This window comes from Neopsephotus bourkii, unplaced genomic scaffold, assembly GCF_033783945.1.
Source record: "Neopsephotus bourkii isolate Nb327-2 ecotype Australia unplaced genomic scaffold, CSIRO-AGI_Nbou_v1 NB_359, whole genome shotgun sequence".
NCBI lineage: Eukaryota > Metazoa > Chordata > Aves > Psittaciformes > Psittacidae > Neopsephotus > Neopsephotus bourkii.
In genome coordinates this window covers 1,073,835-1,093,844 of record NW_026900865.1, presented here as the reverse complement: position 1 = coordinate 1,093,844, position 20,010 = coordinate 1,073,835, and the positions used below count along the sequence as shown (strand labels likewise).

General features: G+C 42.3%; 1 protein-coding gene across 3 annotated transcripts in view; it reads left to right on the top strand.

Moving 5' to 3' along the window:
* Positions 1 to 20,010, top strand: part of SRGAP1 (SLIT-ROBO Rho GTPase activating protein 1) — a 143,630-nt gene that overhangs the window by 110,885 nt on the left and 12,735 nt on the right. Inside the window, exons 12-16 of one of the 3 annotated variants that reach the window (XM_061348516.1) lie at positions 3,173 to 3,206; positions 6,524 to 6,584; positions 6,747 to 6,824; positions 8,382 to 8,516; positions 18,856 to 18,961. In XM_061348516.1, coding sequence (XP_061204500.1) covers positions 3,173 to 3,206; positions 6,524 to 6,584; positions 6,747 to 6,824; positions 8,382 to 8,516; positions 18,856 to 18,961 — 414 coding nt within the window. Of the gene's footprint in view, positions 1 to 2,559; positions 2,663 to 3,172; positions 3,207 to 6,523; positions 6,585 to 6,746; positions 6,825 to 8,381; positions 8,517 to 18,855; positions 18,962 to 20,010 lie in introns of those variants that run through there. The other 2 variants (XM_061348515.1, XM_061348517.1) reach the window with 2 other exon arrangements.

The window sequence follows — 20,010 nt, the reverse complement described above, 5'->3', positions numbered from 1 at the left end:
GACTCAATTCTCTCTGGGGTGCCGTGTCGCCACAAAATGTGTTTCTCAAGGCCCAGGATAGTGTTCCGGGCAGTGGCGTGGGGCGCCACTGAGAAAAAATGACTGCTGCCGCTAAACCCAGGACAGTGTGTTACAGAATCATAGAATAGTTAGGGTTGGAAAGGACCTTAAGATCATCAAGTTCCAACCCCCCTGCCATGGGCAGGGACGCCTCACACTAAACCATCTCACCCAAGGCTCTGTCCAACCTGGCCTTGAGTGCTGCCAGGGATGGAGCAGTCACTACTTCTCTGGGCCACCTGTGCCAGTGCCTCATCACCTTCACAGTAAAGAACTTCTTCCTTATATCTAACTGATATAAGGAACTTCCCCTATTTAAGTTTGAACCCATTACCCCTTGTCCTATCACTACAGTTCCTGATGAAGTGTCCCTTTCCAGCATTCTTGTAGGCCCCCTTCAGATACTGGAAGGCTGCTATGAGGTCTCCATGCAGCCTTCTCTTCTCCAGGCTGAACAGCCCCAACTTTCTCAGCCTGTCTTCATACGGGAGGTGCTCCAGTCCCCTGATCATTCTCGTGGCCTCCTCTGGACTTGTTCCAACAGATCCATGTCCTTTTTATGTTGAGGACACCAGAACTGCACACAATACTCCAGGGAGGTCTCACAAGAGCAGAGCAGAGAGGCAGGATCACCTACCTCAACCTGCTGGTCATGTTTCTTTTGATGCAGTCCTATCACTGCTATGGGCACCGTGCTTCTGTGGATGGTGCTGGTGACAGCAGGAACATCCAGACCAGCTTTCCTGGTCTTACTCTTCCCTTTCCATGCAATACATCCTTGCTCAATGCCTTCTCTTCCTCCTCCTTGCTTTCCCAATGGAATGACCTTGCCACCACGCCTCATCTTTGAATTAAATAAATAAGTAGATAAGAGTCTTGACCTCCAGATAAGAAGTTTGAATCTGGCTCTGACTCTGCCTTTGCTGGCTCACTTGGTTTTGTGTAATTTCTTCTGCCTGGTCCCCATATTCCTGGGGATATCCCTGCAGACTTCAAATTAGCCTTTCTCCCACTACTCCATGGTCTATTTTAGCTCTGTGAATTTGGACTTACTTCCTTTCTTTCCATAACCCCAGTTAAAAAGCAGTAACAAATCAGAGCATCCTTCCAAATTGCTGACATTAATTGTGAAACCTGTGGCTTAAACTCTGCTCCCAGATGCTACCAGGAATGCATGGAAGCCAGTAAGCTTAAGCTTATGTCTAATGAAGAACATTTGCTTTCTTGACTCCAAAGCAGGGGACTCTTCATGCTCACATCATCCTAAATTCCCTGCTGTCGAAGCAACTGAAAGATGATGATGGATTTAGGCAATGATTTTACCTTAGTAAAATGGGGAGCAGCTTGAAGCCATCTCCTCTCCTATCTTCTCACAGCTGATCACTATGAGAAAGAAACACTCAGGGAATAGGGCTTGCCTCAGCACCAATTCCCCCACGTCAGCTGGAACCTGCCTGTTGCCCAAGGTTCAGTTATGTTTCCACACTGTAAAACGTGCAAATGGAAATGTCCAAGTTAAATTGTACAAGGGAAGAGGATATCCTTAGAGATGATTCTAAAGTAGCAGGTAGTACCCAAACAGACCAAAGTCCCCCTCTTTAGTATTCTGTGCATTATTGGTCCTCACTGTTTCCACTGAAACATTCCAAGTTTTGCTAATTCCTGAAAGATATGTGGAAACATTGAACTGCTGGTGCAGGGAACTAGGGAAGCATGTAGCTGTTGGCATGACATTCACAAAATAAGTTGTGACCTGGAAGACAATACTTATTTCCTGTAACCTCAGTTGTAGTCATCACATGTATAACACTGGGTAAACATTTGCAGCCCAAAGTTTTGGGTGTTCTTACTTTTCTGGGTTTTTTTGCTTTATGCTGCTTTTGTTTAGTTGTTTCAAGTTGATTGTATTTTTGTCATTCCTTTAGCTCATTTGCAAGGTGTTTCTTTTCTTGTGTGAAGATGTTGATGGCTGGATGTTGAAGGCTAAAGCTGTTCAACCTTCCTGGCTCCAGTTGAAAATGCAGCTGGTTTGGCTTTGAAGCATTTTAGGAGAGTGCTGAGCAGTTTTGATTTCCATTTGAAGCTTCTCCAGCATGAAGCAACTTCTCTGCTTGATAAGAGGTGCTTCGAGTGGCCTGTGTTCTGCTGCAGCTGGCAGGATGAATTCCAGTGCTGGCTGCACATTTCATGCATGACCACAATAGAAAAAAAAGGTCATTCCGATTGTGCAGTGTTTGGAATAAATGTTTATGGTAAAACTGCAAAGCTTGGATTCATAAAGTATGTAATTTATCCATAAGTAACATTGTTTTAATGGAGGTTTTCTCCACTTTTTAATCACTGTTAGATTTAAATTTGATGGAAAGTCTTTACTTGACAAGTTCTCTGTTTATTTTTCCCTTTACAGTGTTCTGTTGTTTTGTCATGACCTTACGGATGTTTCATTTTATTGTGTGACTTAATTCTACCTTTCTCAGTAATCATATTCCCTTCCCTTAGGCCTCCAAATCTTCCCCCTAAGCCCCAGAAACACAGGAAGCCCAGACCCCGATCACAGTATAGTGCTAAGTTGTTTAATGGTGACTTGGAGTCATTCATCAAGGTACTGGCACCAGCCACCCCAGTGGCTGATCTCAACACTTCTTACTATAATGGTCACCACCTCACGTGAGCTGAGGCAGATCATTATGTATAAGTCTGTCCTGGGGCTCTTTTCTTTCCCGGTTGATCAATATAATACTTCCTGAAGTCAGAGGGAAAGAGGGGGATCCATTTCTCACATTAGCCTCCCTACGATTTTGTTAATCAAGTAGGGACAGTATTGGCAGCCTGGTTTTAATAGGAAACTTAGCATCATGTAGAAGATAGGATGTAGTGGTGCATCCCATGACTTAGCACAATTTCCTGCTTGCCATTTTCATTACGTTCATTATTCAAAGTCTTTGGAGAAGCAGTATTACCCTGGGTTTGATATCCAGCTTTTGATTTCCTATGACTTTAGGAATTTATTATATTGTGTGAAATTGTGATCACCGCTGTTCTGGATCCTGTATCTTTGCTGTATTTACTATCTTCTTCTTTTTCATACTTTTATTTCTAATAATGCTTCTAGCCGAGGCCGAAGGAACTCTCACACAAGACATCAGGTATAGTTCTGGTGACAAGAACCATTTCCACCTTGCTCTTGGGTTGCATTCACGCCTGGCTCAAAATTAGTTCTTTCAAAGACCTGGAGGGACAAGTTTGCATTAAGAAATGGGTGTACAACAGGCAAAACTGAACCAGAGCTCAACTCTGGTGTCATCGTGGTTTTAAATGACGGCTGTTCCATATTCATTAACAAGCACCTGCCCATCACAGTCAGTGCCTCTGGACACCAGCTGGCAGAGCTAAGGGAAAGAAATCTTAATATAATCTATCTTTAAAACAGTACATGTATAGATGCAGTGAATTAAATCCCTGACTGCAAGCTCTCTGAGCTGGGTCTGAATGTGACAAGGGTTTTTAATTCTTTCTGTGCAATAACTACCAGCAAATATTGTGCAAAACAAATTCTGTGCTCAGTGGCACCATAGCAGTTTATGTGTCTTTGAACTGAGCTTTCAGCCATCCTTGGTACAACTACGGGGAAAGGCATTATTATGATGCAGGCAGTGCTGTGAGGTGCAAAGAAAGACTTTTCAGGAAATCATCCCATGATGCAAGAGATTAATACCATGAACAGTTTCTCACTCAAGGATGAGAGTAAGCAAAGAAGCAGAAACTCCCCCAACAAAAAGGCCCTGGATTAAAGAAGCACAGAGAAATGGTACTCTGTCATTTTCCCTCGCAGAGGAAAGGGTTATGTTACATGGCAATGTGGGTGACAGGGCTTACTTGGGAGTGGAATCTTACATAATTAGTTGTTCAAAAGGAAAGAGGAAAAGAAAGCTGGTAGACTTATGACAGGTTTGCCAGTGTGGGAGCTAACTAGGAAAGCACCCCTGCCCAAAGACCATGTCATCCCTGATAGGGATGAGTTAGTTTGACAGGCACGAAAGGACAACAGCTAGTGAGATACAGTATTGCACAAAATTGCTTTTTGGTATGTTTTTGCATCATAATGAATTATAAGTAGTGCCAAACATACATTTGCTGACTACAGGCATCAGATTTAATTCACAGCAGTGGTAGGGTCACTGTTCTTGACATTTGACCAACACAGATTGTTACTTCAAATTATTTTCCTGTCATTAGATCCAAAATCCAATTAGTTCAGATCATTCCAGGGGATTATTTCAGGGAATTACTTAACCACGAAGTTGTGCATGGTTCTGAGCAGATTCTCCCAAACCAGATATGAGAATAATTGATTTTGTTATAATTTCTTACTGCAAACAGTGTCTTTTCCAAGGCTTTACATTCTTTGCATGAACCAATGTACTCTCTGGAGATATGGGTGCATGTTGTGCATGTTTTATAATACTCTGGGGTTTTTCCGGAGAGCCAGGCTGCTCAGTGTTGGTGAACATGACAGTATTGCTGGGCTTAGTAACTGACCTGTTTCATGGGTGGTGGGGGGGTTGGGTTGGAAAGGGGGTTATCCAGCTGTTACTGAATCATGACACAATGCAAAATACCAGTGTTCATCCAGACAATTCCCAGTTCGTGGCTCGCCAGTCTTTGCCAGGTTTTAAGTTAAAAGACAAACAAGCTACAATTTAAACAGCATAATTAGCAGTACAGCCTTTTGTAAGCCCTACTAAACCCACATGGAGTACACAGGCAATCAGGGGTTAGGTTAGCTCAGGAAGCACATTGTTTCATTGCTTCACTGTGTGTTGTTTTTCAAACCACTTTTTTTAGTAGTTGGCTTTTCTTCTACTTGGGCTTCATTCATAAACTTCCCATTAGTGTAATTGGGCATGAAAATGAAGAACTAGTTTGTAAAAGGAGATGGGTACTCTGAGTTACAGGGTGCTTTTGAATTCACGGCTTCGTAATGCACACTGGTTTTATATTAAACTTTCACATGGATTAGTCAGTTCTCTGAGCGCTCACGTATTTGGAATTCATTTGGAAAGAAAAATTACAGCTTCCAAGACAAGAATTTCAACGGTACCTGTTATTTAGGAAACAGTCATTTTTCCAGGGTGAGCACCAACTTTTCTCACTACTTTTTAATCATATGATTTGTGTCTTTAATAGGTATTTGATGACTTGTAGTCATTAATGTGCTTGGGTTAAAACATCCTTTTTTTTTTTAAGTGCCAAAACACACAGATGAAGGACTGTGATGGTTCTTTTGAAAAGAATCAGCAGTTTAAAAGAGAAAGACAAATAACTCACTGAAAATTACCGTTATCATCATCTTCTCCCCCTCCCATTAAAAGAAGCCTTTTTTCTCCTTTATTAAAACACTGCCTAACTGGAGAGGTAGCTATAGACCTGCTGCTGTAACATGGTGAAGACCAGCACCTTTGATTACAGATCAAATCAGTTGCAGGCAGGGAGGTGTAGGCTGTGACCCCCCCTTTCCCAATACCTTTGTGCTTATGGAAGAGACAGCTGAACCACCTGCTCAACTCAAAGTGGCTATAGTTCATCACCCACTGGTCAGAGCAGCCTGAAACAACATACCAGGCACTCATCTGCACGACGTTAGGACACATGAATAAGCAGAGCATGTAGGAGCGTTCTCAGATCAGGAGGGAGACACCTGGTACTCCATGCAATGTCCTTTGGTGTCTCTTCTACAAGAACATTTCTGATAGCCCAGCAGGTCCAGAAAAGGACTTGTCAGCGGTTTGTGATCAATATTTTTTACCAAAAGCAAAAAGTAAAAATGGGTACCTTGAGGAATTAGGTCCATTCTCCACCAGGAATCATAGAATCACAGAATGGTGTGGGGAGGAAAGGACCTTAAAAATCATCCCGTTCCAGCCCCTGCCCTGGGCAGGGACACCTTCCATTAGACCAGGTTGCTCCAAGCCCTGTCCAGCCTGTCCTTGAACACTGCCAGGGATGGAGCAGCCACAGCTTCTCTGGGCAAAGGAAGAAAAGAAAGGTAAGTTAAATGGATGCAGAGGGATCATCTTCTTTATTATTCTTAATAATAAACTTTTTAAAAAGCAAATTCACTGCTTTAACTCATTTTGCTTCAAAAATCTAAAACACATGCATGAGCTTAGATGTCACATACAGTGTTAGCCAGATACTGTGGCAGAGATAATGAAGTCTCTGAATTTCCCAATTCAGTGACTTTAACCAAGAACCATAATCCTTTCTTTTCACCCATTCCTTTCCCTCTGTCCCTACATGGGAAGAGAACTCTGTTAGAAATTATTTTTCTCATATATATTTTTTGCCAGCACTGTATGTCCATCTGGATTGACCAGGAAAATGCACATTCACATTCAGTCCAGAGCATGGAGTTTTCCTCTTTCCGATCTGCAGTTTACTCTTTCTGCTCTTATTTTTACAGGATTCAGGACAAGTCATTCCTCTCATCGTGGAAAGCTGTATCAGATTTATCAATTTATATGGTAAGCTCTGAAGCATCCTATATCATTTCGTTATTGCCCTGACTTTTTTGTGTATCTTTTGCATAACGTGTTTACCACCACAGCTTTGTTTTTAAAACAGACATCAAAAGTAGTTTGTAAACTAGATTAACTTCTCACCGCTCTCTCCCATCTTTGCTGCAGGTCTTCAGCATCAGGGAATTTTTAGAGTGTCTGGTTCCCAGGTAGAAGTCAATGATATTAAGAATTCATTTGAGAGAGGTAATTGCCATTTTCATTTATTTGAGCACCTTAATATCTGACATTCAAAACCCTTTTAAATTCTAATTACTTTCTTGGCTGTTTAAACAGTTTGTATGCACTTTGTGTACTGCACCTAAAACTTTGCACTGTCGTATGCTTAAAGATGAAGTATAATGATGACATGTACATGTTTTTCCCCTGTTAATGTTCTAGGAGCGTGAGGTTGTTTTTCATCTTGTTTAGATGAGGCGTATGACTCATGAATCAGCTGTAAGCTTCAGTCTTTTGTTAATGATAAACTGCAAACAGTAGTTTGTCTGTATTTTGTGTTCAAGACACTCAGACATGGAAGGTTATGGTTTTGAATTAGATTCAAGAGACTACTTAATGCAGTTTGAGAACCTGTTACTTGATCTTGTAGAATACAACAGCTCAGCCTTCTGGTCCCTCTGCCAAAGTGGCATCACAACCAATGAGAATACAGGCTGTAAAAGAGTCGTTCCATTTTCAACAACTGTTTTCACTCCCAAAGGAAACTCCAGCCCCAGAGGAGGAATTATGGGGAAAATACTGGGAAGTGAAAACAGATTTTAAACATGAGTGGCTTGCAACACCCAGCCTAGGATTGCTCTGCAAGGGGAGCCAGGATCCATCAATCCCCTAATTGGGTTAAAACAATACTAGTTACTTGGGGTTTCTTTGATTTTGCATTCTTTTTTGTTGGCTCATAGCAGGTGGGATTTTAATTTCCACAAAAAGCTTTTGCAGCTCATCTGCTAATGAGAAAACCCTTGGAGCAGTAAGTCTGGTGACTAAAAGCATGAAAAACATACGCACAGTATTTGTTCTCCTCAGGATTAGTTACGTATCTTGTTAAACCTGATCTCATCTTTGACAAGATACTTGAGGCAACTGTTTTTACATGCTAAGTGAAGCCACTTCCAGCTTCTAAGTCTACCTTACTATTAACTGTTTATTCCACTGTTATTCTGGAATAATAATGGTGTTTTATCCCAGTGTTTATTCCAGTGTTCTTCTGGAAGATACATACATTTTAAAGTGTTTCAGAACAAAGATTAAGTCTTTTAAATGACACGTGGTTCAGTCATGGCTGATGTTTTCAGTTTAGGGTTCCAGTTCCTCAACAGTGTTTTCACCAAATGGTTGCACATATTCCTGAATGTTTTAATTTTTCAGAATGAAGACAGGTTTCAAATTCAGAGAGGTCTCTAACTCAGTTTGTCAAAGAACAGTCTGCAAAACCTTAGTCAATTCAGAACATTCGGCTTTTTTACTTTGCTCACTGTAAATCACAACATGTCTGTGAATACCTAGTTGGAAGTTCAGGACCGGATCACTCAGTTATGTAATTTAAAGGAAGCTTTAGTTAGGCTGCCGGGTTTAGTTTAATCATAGCCTGGGATTTCTAAGTCAGTGTTTATTATCTTACTTGAATGCTTGCCTTGCACCTCCCACACACTAAAACCAAAAAAACCCCAAAGTGTCACTCACAAAAATGTTGCATGCAAGAATGCTCCTGCATGTGTGTTTCATTCACTTTATTTGCTTTTTAAGGTGAAAATCCTTTGGCAGATGACCAAAGTAACCATGACATTAACTCAGTTGCTGGAGTACTGAAGCTCTATTTCCGAGGGCTGGAAAATCCTGTCTTTCCTAAGGAAAGATTTAATGATCTGATTTCTTGTATCAGTAAGTAGAAATCTCTGTTTCTTTTCCAATAGAATTGTACTTTCATCTATACAGTAGTGGCCTGAAAAAAGAGCTAACTTTGCAGATTTTTCTGACACAATTTGTTTGCCATCTGTAACAGTCTGGGTCAGTCATTAGTCATACCCACAGCTGTGGTTGTTCTCTTTTTCCAGTGGGATTAATGTACAGTAAAAGTCTTTGTTTAATAGGGCAGGAAGAATATCTGTTGGTATACAGGAGACAGTTAAATTTAAACACATTATTGTTTTCCTCTGTGCACTGGGTCAAACAGAAGGGGATGAAGTCATGACTGTGCAAACAGAGTACATTACTTTACTTCCCACAAAGGTTTTCACGCCCCACAGCTTGGAGGCGGCACTGGTTAATAAGCACCTACCTGCTCGACATTGTATGGTTCTGGACCTTTATTGTGCTCAGCTTAAAACCCACAATCCAGCTAGCAGGAAAACCCTCCAGTCCAGGAATGGAGGGGAGCAGCTGAGTGCTGCCTGTGGAAGAGCCCAGTCTGTCTTCCAGCATACAAGTTGTAATAGGATGCCTTGGAGGAGCACTGCACGGGTCTGTGCACTGCTGGTGTTCATAGCTGGACACAGAGAGGTGGTAATTTAGGAAGCTCTCAGTGGATGAGTGAATTGCTCTGGCATGTACAAACCTCTTCCAGTTCACAGATCCATCCAGATGTTGAGGAGGGGTAAGGCCAAGCCAACCATCAGTAGGCTTACTGTTCTCTGTGGGTCCATTAGAAGTGGTCAGAGGTACATACTTTGTGGAAGGATTTCCTCCTTGCAACCCTTCCTTTATAGCTTGCCTGCAGCAGCCAAATGGAGGAAGAGGCAGTTTCACAGGTAACGTGGGACAGACCTTTGGGATATTAATTAGGGCAGACGCTTTCCACACTGTGTTACTTTGGCAAAGGGATCCCAGCCCAGCGGGTAGGACCACAGACTGGTGTGTGCAGTGTCCTGGGTTGGCCATTAAATGGGCTTTTCTGGTCCCTGCTGGGGGAACCCAACATCTGCAGTTTCCTTCCCGCATAGTGAGGATTGCAGTAGTTCAGCCTGGAGGTTGCAAATACGTGGATCCCTGTGACCAGGGCTGTGTGCAATACTCTGTGTTTCATTTTTTACCGGGTTTTCCACAGCCGTTGCTATTCGCACACCTGATGGTACTGAGGAGTCCAAAAGGACCTCAAAACCACATTTTAACAGTCTGATCCCAAATGCTGAGGGAGGCACTGTCTCTGTAGCAAGCATAATCTTGGCTCTGCCTGAGCTCAGCTTTAGCCCAGAAAATGTCTGCGAGTCAGAAAAACTGAAATCTAAAAAAGGATCATTTTGAATGAGTGATTTTCTGCCTGACAGGGATGATAGAACTTCACCTAATAATCCTGCACTGATTTCCATAACTTCTGGATGAATTAAAGCATGTCTTCTGGAAAAATATATGGATTTAATGGCATCACCTGACAGAAAACCTACCGCATTCTCGGATAAGCTGTTCAAATGATTAATCGCTTTCATCATGAAGCATTTGTACCAGATTTCCTTTTCAAACTTTCTGGTGTGAGATCCTGGCCATTGGATCTCTTTATGACTTCATTATTTTGACTAAGCATTGAGAAAAATATAAATCGTGTTTCTTGTGTGTGGGGATGGTGTTGCACTCTGCTGTGTTGTAGAGCTCTAAAGAGAATTGTAAAATACCAAGAATGAGTATTCAGCTGACAGACATTGCAGAAGTGAGTTCTTAGGAGGTACAAAAATACTTGCCCAAAACAACCTTTTAAATGTGTTCCAAGAAGAGGAACATGAGTCATTTCAGAGAGTTTCCATTCACCATTGAAGTTTCTGAAGACAGAGTGGGGTATTTGGAAGGAGGGGTAGAAGTTCAGTGGACAATGTGTACATGGCAGCTGGGCAGGTGGGATTGATTCACCAGAGCATCACTGTCTGAGAGAAATCCAGTTCAGTTATCCCTAAATGGTCTTTCGTTACTGAGAACTTTAAGGAAAACCCTAAAGTTCTCAGTAACGTTGATGAATACTAGATTCCTAGCGTTAAGTCTTAGTTTCCTTAGAGAGTGTCAAACTATTGCATGTCTAAGGGAGACAACAGATTATTTTCTTTTAAAAGAGCTGAAGTCAGTAACAACCAATAGTCTGAAACAAAGTCACTGCTTTTCACAGCAACGTTTTAGAATGGGACAGTTATTTGGAAAGAGGCGTTGCCATCTGATCCTGGTTTAGACTGGCTGTTCTCTGAGGTTGTCCTAAATCTGGACTGTCATCTCTACGGCAGCTTGTCAAAACAAGGTGTAATGACTGAGTAGTTCTGCTAAGTTTGACTTCTGCTATTGCTGTTACAGGAGAAAGCAGAAAATTTCTTCCTGATAAGGTGTTTGAAGAGTCCCAGATCTGCTTCTGGCAGGTTTTGGAGGAATCCAGGGGAGGATTATTTTGTGTTTGGTTTGGTTTCCACAAGGTTATCATTAGGGGCGCAGTGAAATGACATGTCAGCACCTTCCTTTAGCAGGGGGAAGAAAGGTTTGGAAGGTGGCAGGACAAAAGCTGTTTTCTCTTTGAGCACATTGGGGTGAGTTTGCTTTGTGTTGTCACAGTGAGAGGGGATTGAATGTGATGTGAGTAGAGAAAGAAGCATCTCCTGTGTCTTGAACCTACAGGCAGCCCCAGAACCACGTGAGGGGAACAGTGGGCTGTGTGTCTGTGTCTCTGATTATCTGCAAAGCCCAAGATGGAGTGTTTTTACAGCTGTGTACCTAGTCTATGTGCTTTGCTAAGTGATCCAGCACTTCCAGGGAATAACACCAAAAAAAACCATAAACCAAAAACCCAGCAAGCATTTCGGAGCAGACTGCCTGTCACACAGCACCTGCATGTCATGTAATATCAAAAACTCTCTGTCTCAAAGCTCCTTTCCATTGCTGTCATTTAACTTTAAAGCTTCCTATATCTTGCAAGAAGGAAGACAGTGTGGGCAAGATTTTTCTCCCACTTCAGACACTGAACCTGTCATAGTTGCATCCATTTCTTTTTCTGTGCTCATTTGGCCTCACATAGTAAGTATATTGGTCTCCATGACAATGGGAGCAGGGCCAGGCCCCCTTTCCTCTGTGAGAACACGCATTACTGTAACTTGTATAGGTCACAGTTGATATGTAAAGTCTAGAAAGCTTTCACATTTTTAATTAAGGGGGTTTAAATATGTTAATTCATATCACATTCACTGGTAGACGATGAGGAAAAGAATAAACATTAAGTTGTGTTCAAATAGCTTTTCAAGATAAATGTCAGTGTGGTTTTTTTACTTGTTGGCAGAAGTCGTTATAGAAGGGGGAGGCAGAAAGCAAATTCATAAAGTTAATGTTCACATAAAACTGTAAAAGGGCAGAATGTCACACATTTTATATGGAAATGTAACATTGCCAGTGAAAAACCCCTTGAAACTGAAGTACTTAGTTATGGATGTCAAGCATAATTGAGGCTACAGCTGCAGAATAAACCTTTCCTCAGTATAGCCACTGAGGAATTCCTTTGCATTTGTGCATGTATTTCCAAATGAAATAGAGCATTGTGATTTAATGCTTTCCCTTTTGTAAATACAGCGGAAACAGTGCAACGTGACTGTGACTTTTAGGGCAATTTGTATTAATGAGGCTCATGAGAACAGTGCTGTTCTGTTTGCATTTATGAACTGGTTTAGATAAAATTTGGGGCAAATTATGGCTTCTCCAGAGCAAGCATGAAAGGTAGGACAGAATGTAAAGAATCCATCTCATTATGGGCAAAAGGAGTGGCCACTGTTGGTAATCGCAGCAGTTGACAACCCAGGGGTAAATGAAGGCTGGGGTGAGGGAGGAGTGTTGTACTGCACTTCTTTCTGTCCCTTTGTAGAAACAGGTTGGGCCCAATACAAGCAAAATACTTGTAACAGGACTTACATCAAGGCCATAATTCACATTTACTGCCGGGCCGCTGCAGTTCTTCTCATGACGTTGAGTTCTTATACACATGAATTACAGTTCATTTTTGCATACATAGCTGTGCAGTGCAGCAGCAGACACATCTCACCTACCCAAACTGCTTAGCTTCTGCTCAGGTCATTATAATTCTTCATGGTTTCACCTCCGTTGCCTTAAATTTGATATACTAAGATGCCAAGATGGGTGAAAGCTTACATCTTTTTTCCTCCTGATTTTCATCCTTTCAGTCCTTTGCCGACAGCAGTAGCCGCTTACCTAAAGGTATAAATGTTATGAAAGGAAACTATTTTATTGCTTTTCCAGACTATTGCCCATTACTTAGAAAGTAAAAAGCCATATTCTGAATTGTCAACTCTTCTTGAAAAAGTTCCAGCAAAATGACAACTATTTCCTTCCCTAAGTGACAGTGGAGTTGTGTTTGTCCTCCTGTAATGCCATCTTAAATAGATCTCTAGAGCATTAAGTGGCATTGCTGAGTTAATACATACATATCTTTTGAGTTGGATTGGACTCATCTACCAAAGTAGAAAGAGGCACAAATTGTTAACCTCAGCACTAATACATACACATGTGGATTACTTGTCAGCTGCGAATTGACCATAAAAATGACATCTGGAAGTCACTCAGTCCCATTTGATGCTCAGCGGGTGTGTAGAATATACATTAGGCATTCACTCTGTTACTAGTGGGCACCACGCCAAGTGAAAGTAGTGAGTGACCCCACACAAAGATACCACACTGGATTTTATCCCTCAGAACAGTGGTCCTAAGGGAGAAAGATCTCTTTCCATTATACCACTGTCTGCTTTCTTCTTCCTCCTTTGTGCTACCTTTGCCTATGAAATATGCTTGGCTTGCACAGCACTGGCTGTTAGCGTAGCACAGTTCATTCACTGCTGACACAAGGTTTCTCCTTCCACATGTTCTGATCAGTAATATCTTTATCTTCCCTTTGCCAAGTGTTTGCAGTTCGTTTGTTACTACTGCGCTTGGCCATGGATGCTGTCTGTTAACAGAGGGTGGCAGAACACACACAATTTAGAACTCATGTTTCTGAGCTCAGACTGCTCCCACCCTGAATCCTCTCCTTGTTGGAATAGCCGTGTCTCACCACCAGTGCGGGAGAGGCCAGGAAAAGTACAGTGCTTTTGTAGAATTTTCAACCAAAGCAGAGTGATAAAGGCATGCAGTTGTCCAGTTGGCCCAAAACATTTCAGAACCACCAGCAATTGCTCTCTCGCAAAAGTCTTTTGGTCCCCATCACCAAAATGCTGCGTTTGTGTATTTGAATGTTTCTTTTGTGGGGTTTTTATGCTCTCCAACTCCAGGATTATTCCTTAATTAAAGTTTAAATGTATGTTTTATTGATGTTATGCAGGATGAATGGATCTGTGTCTTCATTTATAGTTCAGTTTTGGTTTCTTTGTATTTGGGGGCTTCAGTTAAACCTATTTAACTGAAACACAGTTTCACAGTAAACACAGTGAGAAACACAGGCTTCAGCTGTGTTTTCTCCCCTCTCAGTTTTCCTTTACTGTTCTGAGGCAGATTGTTCACTTTTGATCTGTTCCACTTTAGAGTCTGCATTTGCAAAAACTTCAGAAGTGCTTAAAATGTGTTACATCTCATGGAAGAGAAGAATGGACATTCACTGATTCTGTGTGTCTCTGCAGTAAGCAAAGGTGACACCACTTCTCCAGAACAGGTTCCAGTGTTCTTGGAGGCTGAGGATGACACCTTTTAAGGCTTGAGTAGCTAGGATTTATGCCTGTCTCATGCTATTGAGAACTGGTCCTTAGCCCATGGCTGGCAAAGAGGCAGCTAGCTGATGAGTAATTCTTCCATTTATGCGATTACATTAGTCTCATCTGGATTCACTCATCCGGTTCAAGGACAAGAAGTGTTTGCAAAGGCAGTCCATGGGAGATCAGTAAATAAATCCTTTCCAGGAGCAATGCAGAATTGCTCTGCAACAGAATTTCTTGTAAAGGTTGTGATCTGCTTCTTTGGAGGACTTTATGAACAGGTTGCACAGACATCTCTGAGAGGTGATTAAGGTGAAGTCAAAGGGTGAGATTGCAGACTTAAATGACCTGAAGAGTCCTCTGAGCTCTCTGCTTTTCATTCTTTGTAATAACAAGTGGAGGCTCTGTAGAACCCAGGCACCTCTAATGCTTAGATGCCTAGATAGTGTTATGGACACAGAGAAAACCAAGCTCCTTCTGTTATTAGAGTGCTTTGCTCCATTGTTGTCTAATAAAAATACATTAATAGTTCTGGACACATGTGCCCCTCTTTTCCACAGAGCACTGTAGTCATGAATCCCAAAAGCCCGCCTCTTTCCCTTCCCTTGTTTCACCCCACAAACGTCTTGTGTGCTTTGTGTTGCACTGTAGCTCCACTTTGACAGGAGCACAGTGTTCCCATACCAAACACCTTCTTGTCTGGCTGGCAGGAAGCTCTCCTGCTTGTGGGTCTGACCCCCGTGCCTGAGGTGGGTCTGGAAGGCAGGTGTGTCAGAGCAGTGCTCCACAAGTTCTGCTGTGCTCTGAGAACTGGGAACTACAGAACAATGACCATTTCTGTTTCTGATACTGACCTGATGGTAGTCTTGATTTGTGGTTGATATTCACGTGTCCTTCACACAGATTTCCCTTCCCTCCCTCACTCCGCAATGAGAAAACCACGTTTGTTCTCAGTGCGCTTGGCCTTGCCAGAGGCTTGTCCTGTTGCTTATGTCTGAGAATGTGAGTCTCATCATTGGAGTAATGAACCAGTTTTCAAATCCCCTGATTTCTGTTTCTGCTTGGTAGCTAATTGCGCCATTAGAAAAAGTCATGTAATATCAGCACATCAGCTTTCTTAGCTGAGAACTGGGTAATAGCTGACCGGGTGCTGAGGTAGAATCATAGAACAGTTAGGGTTGGAAAGGACCTTAAGATCATCTATTTCCCACCCCCCTGCCATGGGCAGGGACACCTCGCACTAAACCAGATCACCCAAGGCTTCATCAAACCTGGCCTTGAACACCACCAGGGATGGAGCATTCACAGCCTCCCTGGGCAACGCATTCCAGTGCCTCACCACCCTAACAGGAAAGAATTTCCTCCTTATATCCAATCTAAACTTCCCTTGTTTAAGTTTTAACCCGTTACCCCTTGTCCTATCACTACAGTCCCTAATGAAGAGTCCCTCCCCAGGGCTAATTACGATTCTTGAAAATCAGAGTAATGAAAAGAAGGCCTCCATCAGAAGTTGCTGTGAGAGTGGGCGATGCAGCCAGGTTTCTGCAGTGTTGGGATTGCCGGGGATTCCTTGCAGCAGCCAGCTTGTAGCTTGGATGGCCATTGTGCCCTAAGGTTCTCTTCAGCAAAGCTACCAGAGGCAAAGCAATGCTTTCTCTTTGCTCTGCATGGGAAGCAGCGGAGCTGCTGATTCTTTCTGCTTGTATGCAGAAAGATTGCTCTATATTCACTCCTTCTTTCCTACATACCCAAATGCACACTCCATGCTCACAAGAAATCATGACATTTGGCTCCTAGTTTAAAAGCGGCGTGCAAATACATAGCATTCATACATAACTTTATTACCTATCTCCTTTAAACCAAATCAGTGCTGAGAAAGAAAAACAAGGAAAACATGGAAAGCACATAGATTTTCCACTTGGCTGTAGTTTGGATTTTCAATAAAGGGGCTTTCATGCAGGCTGGGACTGGGTTACCAGGAAGGTATTAGAAATACACACACCTTATTCCAGCATGTATAGCTTGTAAGTGTTTCAGTCCAGAGGTGACCTGCTAGTACTTCGTGCTGATTGTGCTCCTAGTAGAGCAGTTGAGATAGCTCAACTCATGGTCGTGCAGCCAAACTCTTTGGACTGACCGCATGTCCATGCTGCCTACTGGGACCAGCTCCTGGCTCATGCACCTTGTGAACCATGTCTAGGAACTGCTTGAAAGAGCTGTAGTTGGCACAGACCACAGGCACGTTGGAGAGTGTGACAGGTACTGCATGGTAGCTGCCTCCTGGTGTTCAAGGCTATAGCCCATCCTGCTTTAGCTCATGAGTTTGGACAGAGCTATTGCATCCAGACAGGTAGCACACTGCTGGAAGGAGCCGCTGGACACAGCTGGAGCCCAGCCAGTGCATTTCTTGGGTCTGATTACAGTTCAGCAATGACTGAACCTGGTCTGGGGCCTGTCTCCAGAACTGGCTGGAATGGGCAGGTCTGCAGCACAAGGCTGTAATGCAGAAAGCAGGTCCTGGTGCTGTGTCACAACTTCTCCCCCACCTTCCTGCATCCAGCAGACAGTGGAAAAGCTGTGCCACAGCACCCTACAGCAGTGCTGTTGAGGCAGGACTATGGAAAAACATAACCATTGGACCTTCCTCCTTGAGCCCCACTCCATAGAGAATCTACCTGTGCACACGCACACAGGCTCAAAACCACCCAGACCTATAACTCTGTCTAGAGGGATTTGCAGACAGGCTTGTCAGGGGCAAGGTCAGATGAGCCAGAGACTCAGAAAGCACCGTGACTGATATAGGCAGGCTTCTTCCATTGGGAATGGTTTAGTTTAGGCAGCTGGAGAAAGGCCTTGCACTAAAACTTGGTGTCTCCAAGATGCTGTATGTACTAGAAAGGGAGAGGAAAACTGTGGTTGCTCTGTGAATCGTCACTGCAAGCAGCTCCCAGGCTTAGCACATCCTGCCACGGAGTCCAGTTCTTAACCAGTAACCGAAATACTGCTTGATTCATGCAGCCCAGATTTGACAGAAACATAAATTTCAAGTCCCATACTCCACTTGAGAAAAGTGTAAGGGCTTGAACTGATTTTCTGCTAGAGTTTGGGTTCAGACTGACTCATTAGGTTATAAATTACACAACTTGTCAGCGGTCCTCTTCCCCACCAGCTCCGCGGCAGCTCACCAGAGCCACTGTTCCAGCCTTCAGCTGCTCTGCCAGGGAATGGGGTTTTACCTCCGTCAGTTCTGCTCTGCTGCTCCTGCAGTGGGTACCACAGTCCGCATTCCCCTAACCCACCCCAGTTTACTACACTGGTATTTCTTACTGCACTCCAGCACTGCCGCATGGTAAACAGAAGTCTTGCTGCCGGACATGCTCTGCTCATGCTTAGTTCTTGGTACCAAAGTACTAATTACTAGACACCAGTTATTCCAAGAACCATAAGTCAACACATATTTTGCATCTACAAACAAATGGTAGTTGGTAGAAATAGCCATACCAGAGAGCACAAATAAACACCAGGAACTCTGTTCACAGTAGAACATTTATATGTAAGTAATTCTTTTTAAATGTGTGCTCTTAAATACCTTGTTTTATGGTAAAGTTGTCTTTTCAGCTATTGGAATCAGCTCCTCTTTCTCATTTCCAAATTTCTGGATGTCCAGTACCACTGGACAGTATTTCTCATGTAGTTTGCTGAGGTTTCCCCTAGATGTTGTTAATGGCAGCATTCTTTCTTGGCTGACACAAAAAGCATTGCTGAAATTTTGGGTTGTTTCTAACAGTGTCATTTACACAGACAACACATTGAGTAAAACAGTGATATATTACATATTCTGAAAAACAACTTATGCTTTTATCCCATCACTACCCCACTTGCAGCTACATAATCTTTCTGACCAACACAGAAGATAGATAATGCATCCTTATTATGAGACATTAGGAAATGATGCTTTTATGAAGCTTACCTTGTTTTGCTGGCTTCAGAAGAATTTTGGTGGACTGCTATAAAGTCATTTGGGAAAATACATGTAATCTTTGTGTTTGTTGCTTACACACTGTAAAACCATAAACCAAACACTGTTTTATGAAAATAACCATTCATTTGAAACACAAATTCATCCCCCGCAGCACTGCTTACACATCTGATTTGCCATTCTGAGAGTTACAGCTGGACGTTTGATTAAGAAAACTCATTAGAGAGGCTCAGTGATTGGAATATTACATCTGATATGAGCGTTCAAGTAAAGAGAATGAATCTGTATTTGAAACTGATGGCAAACGTCTTTCCTCGGTTCCCTGAGGTACTATGGGTTTGTGAGATGTCCATCTCAGCAAGTGGCCAGGGTTTGACTTAGGCAGATTTCTAATTTCTTATGTTTAAAAATGTTACTTTTTAAACTGTGTGGGTTTAACAAAATGCAGGACTTTTAACTTATTTTTCTAATAGGTCAAAATGAGAAGATACTGGCTAGGGACGTGTGGTGATAGAGTCAAATTGAGTAAACTGACTGAATGCTATGTTAGACCATCGTATGAACGGGGACTTAAAATACTTTCTTCTGATTGCAGGAATAGACAATCTCTATGAGAGGGCTCTTAACATCCGCAAACTCCTCCTTACTTTGCCCAGGTCGGTCCTTATAGTGATGAGATACCTCTTCGCCTTCCTTAACCAGTAAGTGCTTTGTAATTCCCTGAGGTACAGTATCTTTATCAGCCTTCCTCTGATTGTACTGAAGTTCTTTGGGTTTATTCATACTTTATGTAGAATTTACATTTAAGCTCCATTTAGCACAAAATATGATCTCTTCTAATTGGCAATGAAAATAGAAGGAAAACACCAGGTTTCATTCAAATTAAAATTCCATTTGTCCAAATCTGAGTAGTAGTAGTAGTAGTAAGAAGACAGATTAAAGTGTTGTCTGACATGGGGAGTGCAGGCTACACTATGTTACAGCATTGAAGCTGGTAACAAAAAAAGCTCATAAGAAAATTAACAAACACAAACTGTAACTGCCTTAAAAATAGCTTATGCAATTTAAAAGCAGAATATTCTTTTTTTGTCCTTATCTCAAGCTGATTTCAATCTCCTGACAATAAAAATAAACAGTATATTCAAGCAGCACAGGCACTGCAGGCTGCCTATTTGGTGCTAGACACCCCCAGGCTGAGATTTTGTGTTGCTGCTTCTGTATTCTGCTAAAAGGACAAGCAGGATAGAGGACATATAGCCAGTGTGTATGCTTTGACATAAAATATCTTGGTTCTCACATTGCAAAACGCAGGCAGCTGCTGGAAGGAGGGTTTTGTCAGAAAAGGAAAGTGGTGTTTGTGTCTTCATCACCCCAGAAAAGCTCCTTTGTTTTCTTCATTCAGAAAATGAAGGACAGGTTGGGCAATTGCACTGTTTCATCCTCCAGTCTTTCACAGCCCTCTCTGGTTTTGCTGACCCCAGTGTGCACTTTGCCCCGATTCTAGCTGCCATGTTGTCTGTTTGCTAATGTATCTGTTTTCATGTTGCCTTTTTCCTCCTTTTTTTTCCTAAATTTGCCCTCTGCTGATTCATTCTGTCTTTGTGACCTTCCCCATTTCATCCATCCTGTCTGTTCCTATAGAAACAGGATCTTTGCAGCCAGGTTATGTGTGCATGCCTGCATTCACAGCTGTTCCCATTTCCTTTCTTCTGGTAATTTCTGAACCTCTTTCAAGCAGTATTTTAAAGAG